The sequence below is a fragment of the Papio anubis genome, chromosome 8 (assembly GCF_008728515.1).
Source record: "Papio anubis isolate 15944 chromosome 8, Panubis1.0, whole genome shotgun sequence".
Taxonomy (NCBI): Eukaryota; Metazoa; Chordata; class Mammalia; order Primates; family Cercopithecidae; genus Papio; species Papio anubis.
In genome coordinates, this window is record NC_044983.1 from 112,495,268 (window position 1) to 112,516,142 (window position 20,875).

General features: G+C 37.3%; 1 protein-coding gene and 1 long non-coding RNA gene across 4 annotated transcripts in view; one reads left to right on the top strand and one right to left on the bottom strand.

The window, feature by feature from the left end:
• The window catches only part of LOC110744006, a 112,722-nt gene that overhangs the window by 53,011 nt on the left and 38,836 nt on the right, over positions 1-20,875 (bottom strand). The window lies entirely within an intron of this gene.
• Positions 12,581-20,875, top strand: part of SLC30A8 (solute carrier family 30 member 8) — a 50,357-nt gene continuing 42,062 nt past the window's right edge. The window contains exon 1 of the mRNA XM_003903094.5: positions 12,581-13,379. Coding sequence (XP_003903143.2) covers positions 13,309-13,379 — 71 coding nt within the window. The 5' untranslated portion in view covers positions 12,581-13,308. The remainder of the gene's footprint in view (positions 13,380-20,875) is intronic.

Genomic DNA, 20,875 nt, shown 5'->3' on the forward strand with positions numbered 1-20,875 from the left:
GTGCCATTTCCAGGTAACTGAAGCTTACTCTTGAGTGCCAATTTTAAAAGCAAAGTAGCCAGTTCAGTGGAAACTGTCTACAATTCATTACATACCATACTGCTCTCTAGAACAGAGGCCACCGGACCTGTCCTTGAGTTTTTGTTTATGAGATGATCCACAGGTACATAAATGTATTCCTTTTAGCTAAGCATCTCTAAAGCATAATTGGTATGCGTTCCAAATTATTTTTGAAACCTAGGAAAAAGAAGTCTCATGTGGAAGTTCTTAGGGAAAAATGATGGGCAGTTCACACTTATAATTAGTCTTTTCACATTATTTAATGTTTTAAATTACTTTTTCTTTGGTAATCTTCCCATTTCCTCTCATCTACTGACTAATAAGCTGCTGAGTGTTTGTAAACACTATGCTGAAGAGCAATAACTAAAACTCTTCATGAAAGAGATCCGCAGTGTAGAGCAACAAAGATAATGTTGCCCTTAGGTTGTTGGAAGAGACGTTATTTCTTGTGCTCTGTCATTGTCTCTCACAATTAGATTAAGCAGGAAAAGATTCATCATCTTGTGACATTTTCCTGAAAGACAGGAAAATATTTGAATTTATGTGACAAACTAAATGTTTCATTTGTCTAACTGCTCAGCACAATGTTATAAGTTTGTGTCTCTAATTCCAGGCTCTAGAGAGTATTAAAGCCATGAGAAATTATCAGATGCTGTGTGATGTGTGATGTTGTTTTTGATTGACAGAGTCAGATCTAATAATCCCAAGGGCTAAGATAGGTGTTTCTAATTTTTAGTGTTAATACTGAAGGTAACCGGCCTGGAGGTATTCACTTTTTTCCTTCCTCAGTCTTGATTCTGGTTTTATGAATGAATTTATATACCTTAAGGATAAAATGTTGGCAATGCTGTGTGACCTGTTGCTAGTTTGCAATGAGTTGTATATCACCCCGTACCAAATGTATTTCTTTTCGAAGACAATTCTCTCTTATATTATAAATTCTCAGAGAGCAGAAGTTACATCTGTCTAAATTGCTTGAGTATCGCATCAGCTTAGAGCTTAGCCTTTAGAAGTAGGAATTTTGTTAAGGCATGGATAGAAGAGGACGTGGCGATTGTTGGGTTGAGCAGTTAGTTACCTGAGTTATCTCCTGGGCTCCTTGCTTGTTTCTTTCAGTTTTCTCCCAGTGAAAAACCACTTCTGTGAACTGTAGCCTGTTCAATCTGCTAGTAAGCAAGAGGTGAGTGAGAAGTGGGCATGCACTTGCTGACTTATGGGGAATTATGGCACAGCAGTCACAGTCATCACACCTTCCCAGTCCAGGAGACAGAGGACTGGGAGTTTCCTAGCAGACGCCACAGGAAAGGAAATAGTCTCATTATTGATGCTTCGTTACTGATGCTACCTTATAGTCACCAGACTGCTGTCTGGCAAATTTGGTATAAAAAGATGTGGCTGTGTGTGTGTGTGTGTGTGTCTGTGTCTGTGTGCATGCTCATAAATACACAAAGAATTTTATAAAGACATTCAGAATATTCTTTTAAAAAATCATATGTTCCCTGTGTTATTGCCCAGGGTAACAAGAAGACTTGCTCTCCATTGTCTACACTCGTGAAACTTAAAACACCTTGCTGAGCACGTGTTACTTTTTGAATTAAAATGTTAAAAGTTTTATTTAGCTGGCAGTTTATTGGTAGTACATTTTATTTATTTTAGCAAGAAATGACTTCTCAATCCTTAGCGTAAATAGTGTACACAACAAAATACTTGGGAAGTGTTTCCTTTAGTCTGAAGGAGAAAGGGGATTATTTTTTACTGACAAGAGCCTTCTGAGGTTTCACAGCGGTGTCATTCACTTTTTTTCTGGTTAGGAAACTGGGGCGGAAAGAAGCAAACGTATTCAGTGACACTGAAAATCAGTGAGACGGAAAGAATTCGAACTCACAGCCTCCAGATATACCAACTGAATGCATTCAGCATGAAAACATGTTCGTTTCAGCAGTAACAAGAGTTAAAATGGGTGCTTGGGCTGGATTCAGGTGTCAAGTATGCTAGTCTTGAGAAGAAGTCTCCTCAGAGCAGAATTTAATACACTGTGGGTAGCAATGAGATAATCACATCTACCCAGCAAGGAGTTTCAATTAGTAGCTAATGACTATGTTGAATAAAAGTAGAATGCTCCAGGGCTTTTCATCTGGCCAGTTAGCCCGGCAAAGGATATGTGTGAGCAGTCGATGAATCCGTTGTTCTCAAACTTTAGGACTAGTCAGTGTACCTCACTTTAGTTGGGAGCCTTGTGTTTATTAAAAAGTTAGGAGAAATGACCATATGTTATAAAGTGGATTAGAAATCAATGTTCTTCATTTGTTGTCAGCAACATCATATAATGATGATTCTAAGAAGTGATGGAAAATTAGTATCCACTGGGACATCATTTTATTCATAGAATTGATTTCTACTTTTGTTTCCTTCCATAGGAAAAGTTCAAGGGATGTCTGAGTTTATTATTCACCAGGTTTCTTGGAAACTAACTTGTGACTAGGAAATGCAGATTATTCCAAATTCCGTTCTAACAAATCTTATTAAAAATTTCATATTGCTTTGTCATATTGATTTTTCTTATATATGTAATACCTAAAATAGGAAAACATGGTAATTGTGTCCTGATATTATTTTTTAACAGTTTAATATGAAAGTTTAAAATGAAAATTTTATTTTGTGAATGATGATGTATTACATTTCTGGTAGAGACTCAGAGAATAATCTTCTTTGTTTTAATTTCTGAATGATAAAGGGGAATATTATCCTAGGTATATAATGCTTTTAAAAATCTGTTGCTAAATATAATGTTTTCAATAATGTTTTGTGTTTGCTTGTTATAATTAAATAAACATTTTGTGTTCTCTTTTGGAGTTAGCTGACTGCAAAGGAAATGGAAGCTCCTGTCATCTGCTCACTGATCAATATCTGGGTGACTTCGTCAAGAGTTTAGGGTTGCAGAAGGCGATAAGGTGCCTCACTTGTCTTCATTGGATGCAGATTAAAATAACTCATCTCCTGATGGTAGTGGTGAGATTTGCTACAATTGGATTAGCAGCATTTTAAACTGTAGACTTACTGGAAGCAAATTCACTAATACAAAAGAAGAGATGAATTAGTAGTAATGCCCTGTGGTTGTGCTTCCAAGCAGGAAAGACAGCTGCCATCCGTTCCCTTGATGCATTTTGGATTCAACGTGAAAAGCAATGGTTCAGTCTTTCAGGGGAAAGCTCTGAGGCAGCTTTGTCTTGTCTCCTGGACTATCTCCTGAGAGGCAGTATTGTCAGCCAGGAGTCAAATAAATCCAGGCCTGGAGATTCAGAGGAGACGATGAGCTTTGCCTTTGCTCTGTTGGTATTCATCTGGGAACGCACTGTGAAAATCCATCTCCCAAAGATGAATTATGAGCCCCTAAAACATTTCACTGAAGGAAAATAAACAGCCCTCATGAAAATTAAATGGCGGCATTCCAGATAATGACAAGAGGACTCTATTATTATTATTATTGTTATTATTATTATTATTAAATTTCAACATTTAATGTTTTAGTTTTCAGTGATGCTCTGTGCATTTATAGACTAAGGAGTTGGAATATTACAAAGTATATTTTTGTCTACTTTTTCTATTCTAATGCTTTAAAATAATGGATTAGTTCTTTGTAATCCTCTCTTGCCTTTTTATGTAAATAAAATAAAAAGACATATAGTTGTGAGATTATGAAGCTAAAAGACCATTGTTTTGGAGTTTGTAAGACATAATCAACCATATTTCACCTAGAGGGTGCTTTTGAGGGTTAATTAGTTCAAATATGCAGAGTGCTTGGAAAAAGAAGTGTGGTATATGGAGAAGAATTGAAGAAATATATACTTCATAAACACTTCAAGCAGCTAGCCCCAATATTTCTCCCCAACAAAATAATGCTAATTCATTTTTCTATCATTTATTTGCATCTACGAGACTTAATACTTCTTTTATTATTTTAGTATCAATATTTTATCAAGCCTTTCTATTCTTAACAAATGCAAATTGCATTTTCACCAGAACATTTCTACAGCTCGATCTCTTTAGAAATAGTAAAAAAAAAAATATGGTCGTAATTTATCAAGCAGGAAATAAACATTACATGGCTTTCAGTCCATTTTCAAGTAATGTATAAAATATTGGAAATGGTTTGTGTTTTATACATGTTTACTTTAGATTAAAATAAAATTTTCATAATGCTCTCTAAAATACAATCCAATTAAATTTCTAATGTCTTTATTTTCACATTTCTAGATGAAACTTCGGAAATACTCACACTGTGGTTATAACCATAAAGCTACCTTGCTAAGAAGATATTACCCAACTTGGAAATAATAAGATCTTTATAGCTATGTGAGAATGCGTAAGTCCAGAATCTCTAGTGGGTGATTACAGTGGTTGAGTCTGAATTTCTTCCCCAGTTGTGGAAGACAGCTCCATAGTGAAGATCATTCTGAATGGCACTCTACTGGTGAGGGGGTAGAATGAGGCGGACCTCAATCTAATTTGAGAAAGTAGACTCCAGAGTGTTTGAGAGATCTACCCAAAGTCACAGAGCCAATAGCTGAAGTCCCCAGATCTTCCTTTTCAATAACCTTTATTTCCTTGATGGATGCTTCATTCATAGGTAATTCTTAGCCTTCTGCTAAGACTGGGGCCAATTTCTCAGCAATAGCCAAAATATTTTACTTAGACATGGCCCAGTGTATAGAAACTCACAGTTATATAAAACTGGTTATATAGCAGAGACTATGCTAAGAACTTTTACACATATTATCTCTTTTCCTCTTCACAAGAAGTCTTTAAGATGGATTCTATTAATACTCCCATTTTACAGGTGAGAAACTGAAAAACACAGTGGTCAGGCAACTTGTTCAAGGTCACACATCTAAGAAAGTGGTCAAACCAGAAACTAAAATTGTCTACCTAACTTGAAAGCCCATGTATTAAACCGTTTCACCACACTACCTCTCCACACAAACAGGAAAAAGAAAAACATGATGAAAGTCCACATTTATTATTTAAAAACAAGCACATTTCTATGTCTGATTTAAAAAGATGGCTGCATGAACACATTGGCAACATTCAGAAGTATTTCTGAAATACGAGTTTAAGTATGGGGAACACAAATTATAAGACGTGGTACTTTAGTGTCTAGCGATGATGACGGTAGCTTTTTATAAATCCATACATCCTTTCTGCAAGTGAAATATCCAACAATGTTTAAGATACTTGTGAAATTATTTTTGCACAAGTATTAGCTACTGTTTTATAACATCCTATTAAGAAATTGTTGCTGACAACAGCTAGCACTGAAGAGCCAAACTAGTTCTTCAGTGATGTTGGTGATGTTCTTGTGGCTGACAGAATAACTTATTTCCACAGGTAGCTGTTATAGATTGTGTGTTTCCCATTCAGTTACTCCAAGCTTGTGAAGGAGAGTGGGCGGAGAGGACAACCTCTCCTCTTCCAAACCTCGGGATGGTTTGGAAGCCAGTTACCTAGGAAACTGAAATGAGCAGCGTAATGCCCACTAAAACCAATGTCAACAGGGGATGGGATTTTCCTTTTTCATCCGAGTTGCTTTCCAAATATACATTTTATGCTGCTTGTGGAGCCCAGTTAGGCTGTTGGCCCTTGGTGGGCAGTTCATGCCAAAGTAGACCAAAGGTTAGTCAGGGAGGATGAGAGAGTTTTCACAAATGTTGTGCTGACAAAATATTTGAGAGAGGGAATGATGGTGCAGTTAAAATGAACTTGTAAAAGGATAAAGTGATCAGCAGATGCATATTTTACATAATATGATATGCAATTCTGGATCATAACTTATCTGCATCTAAATTTATGGTAGCAAAACTTACTTTTTAAACATAATTTTATTTGCTGTAATCTACTGTTCCCTGTTCTTATGCTACTCACACTGGAAGCTTTGCTTTATGGTAATCATCTTCAAGAGTAACTTTTGGGATTCATAAATCTTTGATGAAAGTCATAATTAATTTCCCAATACTTTATAAATACATACATTTTTATTAGTAAATGTAATATACATATCCACACATATATTTTAGGTATCTGTATATGTGTGCATATATATTTAAGTTGAACCATATAAAATTGCTGATATTAGACCACATAGGAGTTATATAGTTTATCTTATAGACAAATATAAGAGATCGTAAGATACATTTTTGACAGGGAGTAGCAATATTTTTTGTTGTTTTGCTTGGGTCTCTCGTTGTTTCTTTTCCCGTCTTCACTTTTCCCTGTCCTACATCAACCCCATTCTACTCTCACTTGATTCTTGCCCCATAGGCAATCCAAATTAACTGCCTGGCATGTATCCTTCACACTCATAGAATTATAAATAGACATACCTAGATCTGTACATCTGTATTTGTACTAGAGGCAAAGTTCGTACTGAGGAATCTCAAACTTCCAGATTATTTCCTGTTGATATCTATAGCCAAATATTCTCCTTCCTGATTTGAAAATATTGCTTATCTCTTCTTTTCTGTACTTACCCTTAATGAATTTCAGACTGATTTAAAGTAGTTTCCTCATTTTTAAAAAAATTTCCTTAAGGTTTTCTTTTCTTTTCTTTTCTTTTCTTTTTATTATACTTTAAGTTCTAGGGTACATGTGCACAATGTGCAGGTTTGTTACATATGTATACTTGTGCCATGTTGGCGTGTTGCACCCATCAACTCATCAGCACCCATCAACTCGTCATTAACATCAGGTATGACTCCCAATGCCATGCCTCCCCACTCCCCCCTCCCCGTAATAGGCCCCAGTGTGTGATGTTCCCCTTCCAGAGTCCAAGTGATCTCATTGTTCAATTCCCACCTATGAGTGAGAACATGCGGTGTTTCGTTTTCTGTTCTTGTGATAGTTTGCTGAGAATGATGGCTTCCAGCTGCATCCATGTCCCTACAAAGGACACTAACTCATCCTTTTTTATGGCTACATAGTATTCCATGGTGTATATGTGCCACATTTTCTTAATCCAGTCTGTCACTGATGGACATTTGGGTTGATTCCAAATCTTTGCTATTGTGAATAGTGCCACAATGAACATACGTGTGCATGTGTCTTTATAGCAGCATGATTTATAATCCTTTGGGTATATACCCAGTAATGGGATGGCTGGGTCATATGGTATTTCTAGTTCTAAATCCTTGAGGAATCGCGATACTGTTTTCCACAATGGTTCAACTAGTTTACAATCCCACCAACAGTGTAAAAGTGTTCCTATTTCTCCACATCCTCTCCAGCACCTGTTGTTTCCTGACTTTTAAATGATTGTCATTCTAACTGGTGTGAGATGGTATCTCATTGTGGTTTTGATTTGCATTTCTCTGATGGCCAGTGATGACGAGCATTTTTTCATGTGTCTATTGGCTGCATGCATGTCTTCTTTTGAGAGATGTCTGTTCATATCCTTTGCCCACTTTTCGATGGGATTGTTTGTTTTTTTCTTGTACATTTGTTTGAGTTATTTGTAGGTTCTGGATATTAGCCTTTGTCAAATGAGTAGATTGCAAAAATTTTCTCCCATTCTGTAGGTTGCCTGTTCACTCTGATGGTAGTTTCTTTTGCTGTGCAGAAGCTCTTTAGTTTAACTAGATCCCATTTGTCAATTTTGGCTTTTGTTGCCATTGGTTTTGGTGTTTTAGACATGAAATCCTTGCCCATGCCTATGTCCTGAATGGTATTACCTAGGTTTTCTTCTAGGGTTTTTATGGTATTAGGTCTAACATTTAAGTCTCGAATCCATCTTGAATTAATTTTCATATAAGGAGTAAGGAAAGGATCCAGTTTCAGCTTTCTACTTATGGCTAGCCAATTTTCCCAGCACCATTTATTAAATAGGGAATCCTTTCCCCATTTCTTGTTTTTCTCAGGTTTGTCAAAAATCAGATGGCTGTAGATGTGTGGTATTATTTCTGAGGGCTCTGTTCTGTTCCATTGGTCTATATCTCTGTTTTGGTACCAGTACCATGCTGTTTTGGTTACTGTAGCCTTGTAGTACAGTTTGAAGTCAGGTAGCATGATGCCTCCAGCTTTGTTCTTTTGACTTAGGATTGTCTTGGCAATATGGGGTCTTTTTTGGTTCCATATGAACTTTAAAGCAGTTTTTTCCAATTCTGTGAAGAAACTCATTGGTAGCTTGATGGGGATGGCATTGAATCTATAAATTATCTTGGGCAGTATGGCCATTTTCACGATATTGATTCTTCCTATCCATGAGCATGGTATGTTCTTCCATTTGTTTGTGTCCTCTTTTGTTTCACTCATCAGTGGTTTGTAGTTCTCCTTGAAGAGATCCTTTACATCCCTTGTAAGTTGGATTGCTAGATATTTTATTCTCTTTGAAGCAATTGTGAATGGAAGTTCATTCACGATTTGGATCTCTGTTTGTCTGTTACTGGTGTATAAGAATGCTTGTGATTTTTGCACATTGATTTTGTATCCTGAGACTTTGCTGAAGTTGCTTATCAGCTTAAGGAGATTTTGGGCTGAGATGATGGGGTTTTCTAAATATACAATCATGTCATCTGCAAAGAGGGACAATTTGACTTCTTCTTTTCCTAACTGAATACCCTTGATTTCTTTCTCTTGCCTGATTGCCCTAGCCAGAACTTCCAACACTATGTTGAATAGGAGTGGTGAGAGAGGGCATCCCTGTCTTGTGCCAGTTTTCAAAGGGAATGCTTCCAGTTTTTGCCCATTCAGTATGATATTGGCTGTGGGTCTGTCATAAATAGCTCTTATTATTTTGAGATATGTTCCATCAATACCGAATTTATTGAGAGTTTTTAGTATGAAGGGCTGTTGAATTTTGTCAAAGGCCTTTTCTGCATCTATTGAGATAATCATGTGGTTTTTGTCTTTGGTTCTGTTTATATGCTGGATTATGTTTATTGATTTGCGTATGTTGAACCAGCCTTCCATCCCAGGGATGAAGCCCACTTGATCATGGTGGATAAGCTTTTTGATGTGCTGCTGGATTCGGTTTGCCAGTATTTTATTGAGGATTTTTGCATCGATGTTCATCAGGGATATTGGTCTAAAATTCTCTTTTCTTGTTGTGTCTCTGCCAGGCTTTGGTATCAGGATGATGTTGACCTCGTAAAATGAGTTAGGGAGGATTCCCTCCTTTTCTATTGATTGGAATAGTTTCAGAAGGAATGGTACCAGCTCCTCCTTGTACCTCTGGTAGAATTCAGCTGTGAATCTATCTGGTCCTGGACTTTTTTTGGTTGGTAGGCTATTAATTATTGCCTCAATTTCAGAGCCTGCTATTGGTCTATTCAGGGATTCAACTTCTTCCTGGTTTAGTCTTGGGAGAGTGTAAGTGTCCAGGAAATTATCCATTTCTTCTAGGTTTTCAAATTTATTTGCGTAGAGGTATTTATAGTATTCTCTGATGGTAGTTTGTATTTCTATGGGGTCAGTGGTGATATCCCCTTTATCATTTTTTATTGCATCTATTTGATTCTTCTCTCTTTTCTTGTTTATAAGTCTTGCTAGCAGTCTATCAATTTTGTTGATCTTTTCAAAAAACCAGCTCCTGGATTCATTGATTTTTTTGGAGGTTTTTTTGTGTCTCTATCTCCTTCAGTTCCACTCTGATCTTAGTTATTTCTTGCCTTCTGCTAGCTTTTGAATGTGTTTGCTCTTTCTTCTCTAGTTCTTTTAATTGTGATGTTAGGATGTCAGTTTTGGACCTTTCCAGCTTTCCTTGTGGGCATTTAGTGTGCTATAAATTTCCCTGTACACACTGCTTTAAATGTGTCCCAGAGATTCTGGTATGTTGTATCTTTGTTCTCATTAGTTTCAAAGAACATCTTTATTTCTGCCTTCATTTTGTTATGTACCCAGTAGTCATTCAGGAGCAAGTTGTTCAGTTTCCATGTAGTTGAGTGGCTTTGATTGAGTTTCTTAGTCCTGAGTTCTAGTTTGATTGCACTGTGGTCTGAGAGACAGTTTGTTATAATTTCTGTTCTTGTACATTTGCTGAGGAGTGCTTTACTTCCAACTATGTGGTCAATTTTGGAATAAGTGCGATGTGGTGCTGAGAAGAATGTATATTCTGTTGATTTGGGGTGGAGAGTTCTGTAGATGTCTATTAGGTCCACTTAGTGCGGAGTTGAGTTCAATTCCTGGATATCCTTGTTAACTTTCTCTCGTTGATCTGTCTAATGTTGACAGTGGGGTGTTGAAGTCTCCCATTATTATCGTATGGGAGTCTAAGTCTCTCTGTATGTCTCTAAGGACTTGCTTTATGAATCTAGGTGCTCCTGTATTGGGTGCATATATATTTAGGATAGTTAGCTCTTCCTGTTGAATGATTCCTTTACCATTATGTAATGGCCTTCTTTGTCTCTTTTGATCTTTGATGGTTTAAAGTCTGTTTTATCAGAGACTCGGATTGCAACCCCTGCTTTTTTTTGTTCTCCATTTGCTTGGTAGATCTTCCTCCATCCCTTTATTTTGAGCCTGCGTGTGTCTCTGCATGTGAGATGGGTCTCCTGAATACAGCAAACTGATGGGTCTTGACTCTTTATCCAATTTGCCTGTCTGTGTCTTTTAATTTGACCATTAGTCCATTTACATTTAAGGTTAATATTGTTATGGGTATCAGCTGCGGAGGCTGCAGAAGTTTGAATATTGCTGAATAGCAAGTGTTCCTGTCTGATTCTTGCTCTGGAAGCTTCGTCTCAGGGGTGTACCATGCCGTGTGAGGTGAGGGGTGTCGGTCTGCACCTAGTGGGGGATGTCTCCCAGTTAGGCTACTCAGGGGTCAGGGACCCACTTGAGCAGGCAGTCTGTCCGTTCTCAGATCTCAACCTCCATGTTGGGAGATCCATTGTTCTCTTCAAAGCTGTCAGACAGGGTCTTTTACATCTGCAGAGGTTTCTGCTGCTTTTTGTTTAGCTTTGTCCCATCCCCAGAGGTGGAGTCTACAGAGACAGGCAGGCCTCCTTGAGCTGCTGTGGGCTCCACCCAGTTCGAGCTTCCCGGCAGATTTGTTTACTTAAGCCTCAGCAATGGTGGGCGCCCCTCTCCCAGCCTTGCTGCTGTCTTGCAGTTAGATCGCAGACTGCTGTGCTAGCAATGAGCGAGGCTCCATGGGTGTGGGACCCTCCCGGCCAGGTGTGGGATATAATCTCCTGGTGTGCCGTTTGCTAAGAGCCTTGGGTAAAGCACAGTATTAGGGTGGGAGTTACCCAATTTTCCAGGTGTTGTGTGTCTCAGATTCCCTTGGCTAGGAAAAGGGATTCCCTTCCCCCTTGCGCTTCCCAGGTGAGGTGATGCCTCGCCCTGCTTCAGCTCTGGCTGATCGGGCTGCACCAGCTGACCAGCACCGATTGTCTGGCACTCCCCAGTGAGATGAACCCTGTACCTCAGTTGAAAATGCAGAAATCACCCATCTTCTGTGTCGCTTGCACTGGGAGCTGGAGGCTGGAGCTGTTCCTATTCGGCCATCTTGCTCTGGGACTTGTTTCCTCATTTTTGACATTCATTCACTTGAATTCTCTTTCTCTTGTATGTGCTATTCACAGTGATTCAAGCTGTGAAACTATTCACAAATGATTCAAGCTGTGACGTATGGCAGCTTGAATGTGTCACACAGGTGGATTAGTAATTCTTTTCTGGTTTTTTATTTTTGCCTCCACAGAATAACTGATTACTTTGTAAGGTTAAGAGTAAGAATATATGAGAAAAAATACATTGGTTTTTATTCTGCTAACAGTAGACCCAGGATTTCAATGCCTTCACTTGCAAGGAAAAGGCTCCCCCAGAGCCTCTTAGAGGCTCCCAACTGTGTGAGCAAAGTTAAGGATAAGAGTGGGGTCATATGAGAAGACCTTAGAATTTATGTTATAGATGAAAGTGTTTGAAATCTTAAGATATTAAGAGGTACAGCGATCACACCACAGATGTGATAGGAGACCTAATATTCTCATTCTGAACCAAAGGTGTCTTCTCCTGTCACTGCCTATGACAACTGGCATTGAACCCCATCCTCATTTTAGAGGACAATATTCATCTTATCAGGCCATTGTGAGAGATTTCAGCTCAGCATAATGGGCAACTTCCCATTATACTGGGCCACTGGGTTATTCTGGGACTTAACTACCCTGAGTTTTCTCACTAGAAAGTTAGTGATCACACAAGGAAAAGGCAACAAGAACCTAGTGGTCTGGGTTTACTCCTCTTCTCCAGTCTACAAAACCCCCTCTCTCTGCATCCTTGCATACATTTGTATAGGTCTTGGAACCTTTTGCCCCCACACAAATGCCTACTGTTTGTCCAAGCTCTTGCCATAAGGCTATAGTTCTTTCTCTTACTTGAGAAGGAAAGTCCTTTGTAATGAAGTAAATACTGATTCCTAGGAGTTGAAGAGTCCAAGGTCTCTCAGGAGCAACTCAGAGGCTTCATTCCTGAGAGCTGGAACTGGCATGCCTGATAGGGTGAATCCTTGATCTTTAATAGAGCGTACCCTGGCCAGGGAGAAGTAAGCTCACTCTGGTTCTTGTGTTTTGGAGTGCTGTTATTTACGTAAAAGCAGAGTCTGTCCTTCCCTTGCCGGTCAAAAGGATTTCAAAGCTGCTGTACCAAGAACTGTTTTCAGATTACTGGTTTCAGAAACTGTTGACCCTTGTCCTGCCTTTCAATAGTGAAATCCCAAAATGGTCCTAGGAGAGACAAGTAAATTCTGACAGCTGCTTAGAGGTCATCTTAGAACTAAATTCCAAAGAAATACTTTTAGGCTGATAAAGAGTGTAGAAAAAGGAGGAGGGAGAGAAAAAGAAAAAATTAGATTAGTGTACAGAATGGTAGCTATTTGCAGCTCACCCAGGTGTGCTCTGAAGGTCAAAACCCTACATCAGCAATTCGTAGCAAACTCTTGAGCTCCTCTACCTCTTAGAAAGCACAATTGAATCAGATATCATGCGAAAGACATACACACTTCATATAATGCTACCTGCAAGTCTCCCTAGAAAAGCAGTTTTTGTAGGTGAAAACAATGAAGCCAGGTAATATTCCAAGGAGGCTGTAATTTTAGCAGACCTACCAACAGCACTGATGTAGGAAGCTCATTATTTTAATTTCTGGAGCCTTTTAATTTTTTCTTTAGAAAGTGTATAAATAGTTGCAGTGCTGCTTTGCTTCCAAAACTGGGCGGTGAGTTCAACAGCGACAACAGCAGCAGCAGCTCTTATCCTGGCCGTCATGGAGTTTCTTGAAAGAACTTACCTGGTGAATGATAAAGCTGCCAAGATGTATGCTTTCACACTAGAAAGGTAATAGATGTCTGTGTCTGCTTCACAATTTTCTCTCTTGAATATCATCCAATTAATTCCTATACCTTGTTGCTTCTGAACTGTAAACCTTTACTCTGCAACTTGGGGCACTCTGGAACATTTTATAAGTTGTTGACTGACATGTATTTTATATTCTGAAAAATGCAATACTTTATATAGTTGATTTGATTCCTTAAATATCCTAAGTGCGTAAAGAACACATTTTATTGATGTGTTTTTCATCTGTAGTGTTTATTCCAAAAAATAGACCTATATAATCTAATGTGTTGACTTTTGCTTTTCTCAATTATTCTCAGTTTTTTGATAGATAGTAAATTTTATTATATTTAGAAAAAATTAAGACTTCAACTATATGGCATAATTGTAGTTATATTGATCTTAAAATGAGTTGTTGCTTTCATGCTCATAAAATATCATTATTAATATACATACCTATAATAAATATAGCTGATTCTAATGTTCTACAAAGTATTCCATTTCTTTTTAATGTCTCCCACAGTGTCACATGCAATACATTCACTCATTTTTCACTTGGTTAACAATTGTTGATTGAACACACCTGGGCTAAGTGCAGGACTTAGAAAAAAATGTCTAGTCTCAGATCTTTGTCCTCTTGAAACTTAGTCTAATGTGAAATACATATTAGAGCTAGGCAATTACAAAACGGTGTATTTATGTCATACTGAGGGCATTCAGTAAGAATAACTGGACTTTGGAATCAGAGGAAGCTTTTTCAGAAGTAATAGGCTAAGAGCTGAAAAATAAAAAGGAGTTAAAGTAGGGTTAGGGATAACCTACATAGAAAATAGGTTTAAGGAAAGTTTTGCAGACTTAGATAATTGCACAGTAAATATACTTTCGCATACATAAGATGTGAGCTTGGTTTGTTTGAGGAGTTGAATCCGAATGGGGTTCAAAAAAGAAACACATTCAGTGAATATAAATGAGCTAATGAAAATCTGAAAAGAATTCATGTTAGAAGAATTTAAGAGAATACTTGCCCATTAATAGTATGTGTAATGTTCTTGTTTGTTTCACAAAGCCAAATTAATATTCTAAGGAGTAGTGATACTATGTTTGATGGCATCAAATATTTTAGCAACAGCAAAGAGACTTTATAAAAAGGATATTTATAACTTGTCTTAAAACAAAGAATCTAGCAGTCTCACATTGGAATAATTATTTTTCTTAGAAAATAATATTAGATATGATTTATTGAGGTTATTAACATAAAAAACAAAGCCTTGTGGTAAGTCAGGCAGAAATTTTGTACAAAAAATTGTTAGCCCTACAGATACTATCAATAGAGCATCTCCACATTACTGAAATAACAATATTTCCTTTCTCAGTAATGTAGACTATTAGCATTTTATTGCACAAATAAGCCAACCACTTATAGTTACAAAGTCTCATTCACCCCATAAATAGGTATGGTTTTCAGGACACAGTGTTTATAAGAATTGTCAAACTCATTTGTATTTTCTTGTCAAGGGAAATAAATTAAATCTGCAAGAGATTATTTATCTCGATCCCTCATTTTACCATGTAGGAAACTGAATGCCATATAGAACAAATGCCTTTCTCGAGGTCAAAATAAATGCCTTTCTTGAGGGCAGATGGCTAATTACAATAGAACTGTGCTGTGGACCCAGGCCCCCTACTTGTTAATTTAGTGTTTGCCTTCTCCCTCTACATCTCCTGTACTCATACGTCCACCATCTGGGCTCTTGAATCGTTAATCTATTTCCTCCTTAGGTCACATGTCCCTGATTTCCCTCACTTACTCACTTTTTCCCTTACCTCTCCCAATCTATTTCATTTATTTTGTTCTGTCTCTATTAGTCATAGATAACTTTGTCCCCTAATAGTCCTCCTCTTTTCTCCTTCTACTTCTTTTTCTTTCTACTTATTATCAGTTTTCTATTTAAACTGTTACCAGCTGTTAAGAAACTTAATCTGAAGAAAACTTTATTATCTAATTCCACAAATGGAGTGTTCCATTTATCTATTGCTTTGCAACAAACTACCCCAAGACATAGTGGCTTAAACAACAACTATTTTATTATGATTCTGTGAGTCAGGATTTGGGCAGCATTCCATGTGATATTAGCTGGAATGGAAAGCTGCATTCTGCTGGTATCTGGGCTAGGCGAGAAGGTTTAAGATGGCTTCACTTACATGACTGAGATCTTTGTGTTGGCTTTTGCCTGGGGCAGGTGTCTTAATTCTTCTTCCCATGGCTTCTCTCTCTGTATGGTGTCTCACTTTATCTGGTTAGCCTGGAATTCCTTATATGGCAGTTCAGAGTAGCAAGAGAGCAATAGTGGAAGCTGACCATTCTCAGAGAGCTTAATACCAGAACTGGCAGAGTATCATTTTTATCACAATTTATGGGTTGATTAAAGCAAGTCCCAAGTCTCACATTCCATGGGTGAGGCAATAGATTCTATCTCTTGATTGCATGTGCATATTGGATGACAGGAATTGCTGGAGGTAATCTTTACAGACATTTTACTACAGGAAGTAGTAATATTGGAGCCAGTAGGTGCCATGAACCATGTTTTTTACCTTCTCCAGTCTCTCCAAATGTGTTTCATTGATGGGATTCTCTGGGCTGGGCTTTGGGTTCATTGTAGCAAAAAAAAAAAAAGCTGTGTAAAGTTGAACTACAACAAGAAAAACAATCAATGTTTTTCTTGGTGCTAGGTGGAAGGGATCAAGTTTCTCTTTTCCCCAGCCATATGTTGAAGTGCAGAGGAAGTAAGGGTAGGGACAGATGGTAGAGGTAAACTGCTAGAACATTTTCAACAACTATTTAACTGGTAAAAGTTATAAAAAAGAAATAAAAATCTCTGGAAATTGTCTTAAGGGCATGCAGAAAATTAAGAATTATTTATTCTAGAAAATCTAAATCTCAGTAAGAAGTGAGAGTCTATGGCATTTGAACCAGGATCTGCTCCATTAACCTCTGCTCTTCCCCAAGCTCAGTATGATGGAAGCTCAACTCTTGAGTGGATGTAGCCAAAAGACAAGACTCCCTCTCCTCCCAGCTTCCAGTTAAAGATCATAGCTCACCCTTAGAGCAAAAGGCTGTTGGAATCTCTTATTGTCCCAGCCTCAAGTTGCAGAAATTCTCTTCATTGTAGACATGACCAAGAGGACTATGGTTTCCTTCCTTCACCAAGCCTCCTCTCATAGGGTATAATCTCTAACCCAGGAGCAGCAAGGTCCTGAATATCCCTGCCCTGGATCACTCATAGTGTGCAGGACGTATTCCAGGAGGCACAAGCAAAAAAGACTAGGGACTACTATCCGTAATCAGTGCTCCACTTGTGGAACAAGAATATGGCTCCAGGAGAAGTAGGTCACAGTCTCTTCTGCCAGCTCTGGTGCAGTGGTGTAAAGGTACTACTTATGGGAGAGGCAGGCCATAAGAATAGAGGGTTATGTATCTTTGCCTTAGAAGACTGATGATACACAAGCTGGAATTTTATTTGTAAGAGAGCATGGGGCATTTCAAGCATAGGGACACTGTTGAAAACAATGAAGATTCTTCTGCTGAGCAATTAAGAGTAGGCTTGTTGCTTCATGATAGCAACAAGCTATTGGCAGACCGGCTAGAAGTTAAACAGAGACAGGCAGAAAAAGAGGTAAGAAATGCCCTCCTGGATTTGGCACTAGCCACAAAATTTGGCCCCAGATATTACCCCTATACAGAAGCCTGTTATAGATTGAATGTTTATGTCCCCCACAATTATATGTTGAAGCACAAATGCCAGTGTGGCTGTATTTGGAAATGGGGCCTCTAAGGAATAATTAAGGTTAATTGGGGTTATAAGAATGGGGTCCTGATCTGACAGAAGTAATGTTCTTATAAGAAGAGACTCTAGATATCTCACTCTCTCTCTCTTTTTGGGTGTATGCACTAAGGAAAGACCACGCGAGGAAGTAACGAAAAGGCAGGCATCTATTAGTCAGAAAGAGAACCCTCACCAGTGAATTTGCTAGCACCTTGATTATGGAATTCCATCCTCTGGAGCTGTAAGAAAATAACATTTGTGTTATTTAAGACACACAGTCTGTGGTATGTTGTTACAGTAGCTGAAGCAGACAAATTTAATTGGATCAGATTGTTGGTCCATTCATACCTCAGAGTATTATTGAAAACCGTAGAGCAACAATTCAGCAAACAATTAAGAAGGCCAAAATCTGGGTGTGATACCAACACAGGCAGAACAATCCCTTAACAGCGAGACCATGGAAAGAAACAGTCAAAGTGAACACAACTAAAGTGATTATTATCCTTTGGAAATGGGAGAGGATAAGAATGACTGTGCACCTACCCAGTCATGCACCCTCTGAGGAATGACAACAGAGGCTGCGCATGGAGGGAAAGTCAGACAACACCTGGTTTAAAAAAAAAGCAGTTAGTAGAAACAGTCCAGGTGCTGTACTTAGAATTCAAATGTTTCAAAACAGCTATTATAACTAGGTTAAAAGAATTAAAGAAAATCAAAGAACAAAGAATTAAAGATAGGTATGATTAAAATGTCTCATAAAATTGAGAATATCAATGAAAGGAACCAGATGAAAATTCTGAGGCTGAAAAGTACAATAAGTGAAATTAAAAATTCACTAGAGGGGTTCAACAGTAGAACTGTACTCATAGAAGCTGGCAGAAGAAAGATTCACTGAAATTGAAAATAGATTGGAAGATATTATGCAACATGAAAAACAGAGAGAAAATAGAATGAAGTAAAATATCAACAGAGCCTCAGAGAAATGTGGTACATTGTTAAATATATTCACATATGCATAATAAGAGGGCCAGAAGGAGAGAGATAAAGGAGAAGAAAAATAGTCAAAGAAATAATGGCCCCAAACTTTTGAAGTTTGTTGAATATTAATCTATACATTCATGATGGTCAGTGAACTCTAAGAAGAATCAAGCAAATAGATTTACACGCTCACACATTATAGTAAAACTACTAAAAGCAAAACACAAATAAAAAACCTTGAAAGCAGCAAGAGAAAAAAATAAAGATGCATTATGTGTGAGAGCATCCTGATCAGATTAACAACTGACTTCTACCAGAAGCAAAGGAGGATGACAGTGAGATGACATTTAAAGTGGTAAAAGAAAAATAAATTCCTATCAACCAATAATCTTATATCCACCTAAACTATCTTCCTAAAATAAAGGTGAAATAAAGACAGACAAAATTAAGATAATTTGTTGTTGGATTCACTTTACAAAAATCAGTAAAGAAAGCAATAGTAAAAAAAGAAATATTAAAGAAAACAAATGACACCAGATATTAAGTTGAATCAATACTTAAAAAAAAAATAGCACCAATAAGGGTAATAATGTGGGTAATTATAAAAGACATGATTTGTTCTCCTTTTTCCTCTTAACTGATTTAATCGTAAACTGCATAAAATAAAATGTATATAATCTTAGATGAAATGGATAAATTCATAGAAAGACAAACTACCACATGAACTTAAGAAGAAACAGAAAATCTGATAAGTAAAGATATTGAATTATTAATAAATTTCATAAAACCTTATACAAAGAAAGCTCAAGTCCAGATGTCTTCACTGGTGATTTCTATCAAAATTTAAAATAGAATTAATATTAACTCATCACAAATTCTTCCCCAAAGTAGAAGAGGCATAAATGCACTTCCCAACTCATTTTATGAGGTCAATATTCTGCTGATAGCAAAAAAGGAGGAAATATCACAAGAAAATAAAACTACAGAACAGTATCCCTTATGAATACAGATGCAGTAATCCTTGAAAAAAACTAATGAACTGAATCCAGCAACATATAAAAGTAATTACAAACAATGATGAAATGGGATTTATTCCAGTAACGCAAGCTTAATTTAACATCTGACATACAATCAAAGTGATACAACATATTAATAGGATACAGAACAAAGCTCACATGATTATCTCTCTAGATGCAGAAAACGAATAGACAAAATTCAACACCCTTTAATTATATAAACACCTGCAAAACTAGAAATAAAATGAAACTTCTTCAAAAGCATCTATGAAAAACGTGCAGCTCACATCATAATTTTTTTCAATAGGTTTTTTGGGAACAGGTGGTGTTTGGTTACACAGATAAGCTCTTTAGTGGTGATTTCTGAGATTTTGGTGGACCCATCACCTGAGCAGTGTACACTGTACCAAAGTGCAGTCTTTTATAGTAATTATGGCGAAAGCCTGAACACTTTCCCCTAAAATCAGGTACAAGATAAGGATGTCCACTTTCATGAGTTCTACTCAACATGGTACTGTATGTTCTAGCCAGAGCAATTGGGAAGACGACAAAATAAAAGACATTCAGATTGGAAAGAAATAATTAATATTATCACTGCTTTCTTTCCTTTCCTTTCCTATTTTTTGAGACGGAGTTTCTCTCTTATTGCCCAGTCTGGAGTGCAATGGCATGATCTCAGCTCACCACAACCTCCGCCTCCTGGGTTCAAGTGATTCTCCTGCCTCAGCCTCCCGAGTAGCTGGGATTACAGGCATGCGCTACCACACCCAGCTAATTTTTGTATTTTTAGTAGAGATGGGGTTTTTTCATGTTGGTCAGGTTGGTCTTGAACTCCTGACCTCAGGTGATCCACCTGCCTCGGCCTCCCAAAGTGCTGGGATTACAGGCATGAGCCACTGTGCCCAGCCTATCACTGTTTTCAAATGACATTATCTTATATGTAGAAAGTCCTAAAAGATCCATTTAAAAATTTTAGAACTAATAAACAAGTTTGGTAAGGTCACAGTAAAAGAGATCAATATACAAACAGTAATTGTATTTTTATACAGTAGCAAAGGAAAATCTGAAAATGAAATTAAGAAATCAACTTCACTTACAATAGCATAAAATAATAATGTATTTTAGAATAAATTTAACAAATGAAGTGCACAGCTTTTACACTAAAAATTACAAAACAGTGAGTGAGAAATATTAAAGAAAGAATAAAAGATATAAATCAAAGATATCCCATGTTTGTGGATTAGAAAACGTAATATTGCTAAGATGACATTATTCCTAAAATTAACATGGAAATTTGATGCAATTACTACTCAAATCCTAACTGTCTTTTTGAAGAAGTTAAGCTAGCCTAATAATTTATATGGAACCAGTAGGGGCCTACGAAAGGCAAAAGAATCTTGAAAAAGAATAAATTTGGAGGACTCACACTTCCTGATTTCAGAATTTAATACAAAGCTATAGTTATCACAACAAGAGTGTGATATTGGCATAAAGACAGACATACACACCAATGTGATAGAATTTTAGTCCATAAATAAGTTCTTATATGTGTGGTCAATTGTTTTTCACCAAGGATTCCAAGACAATTCAATGGTAAAAAAAAAAAAAAAGTATTTTCAACAACTATTGCTGGGACAATTGGATGTACATAAGCAGAAGAATTAATTTGTATACCTTTCTG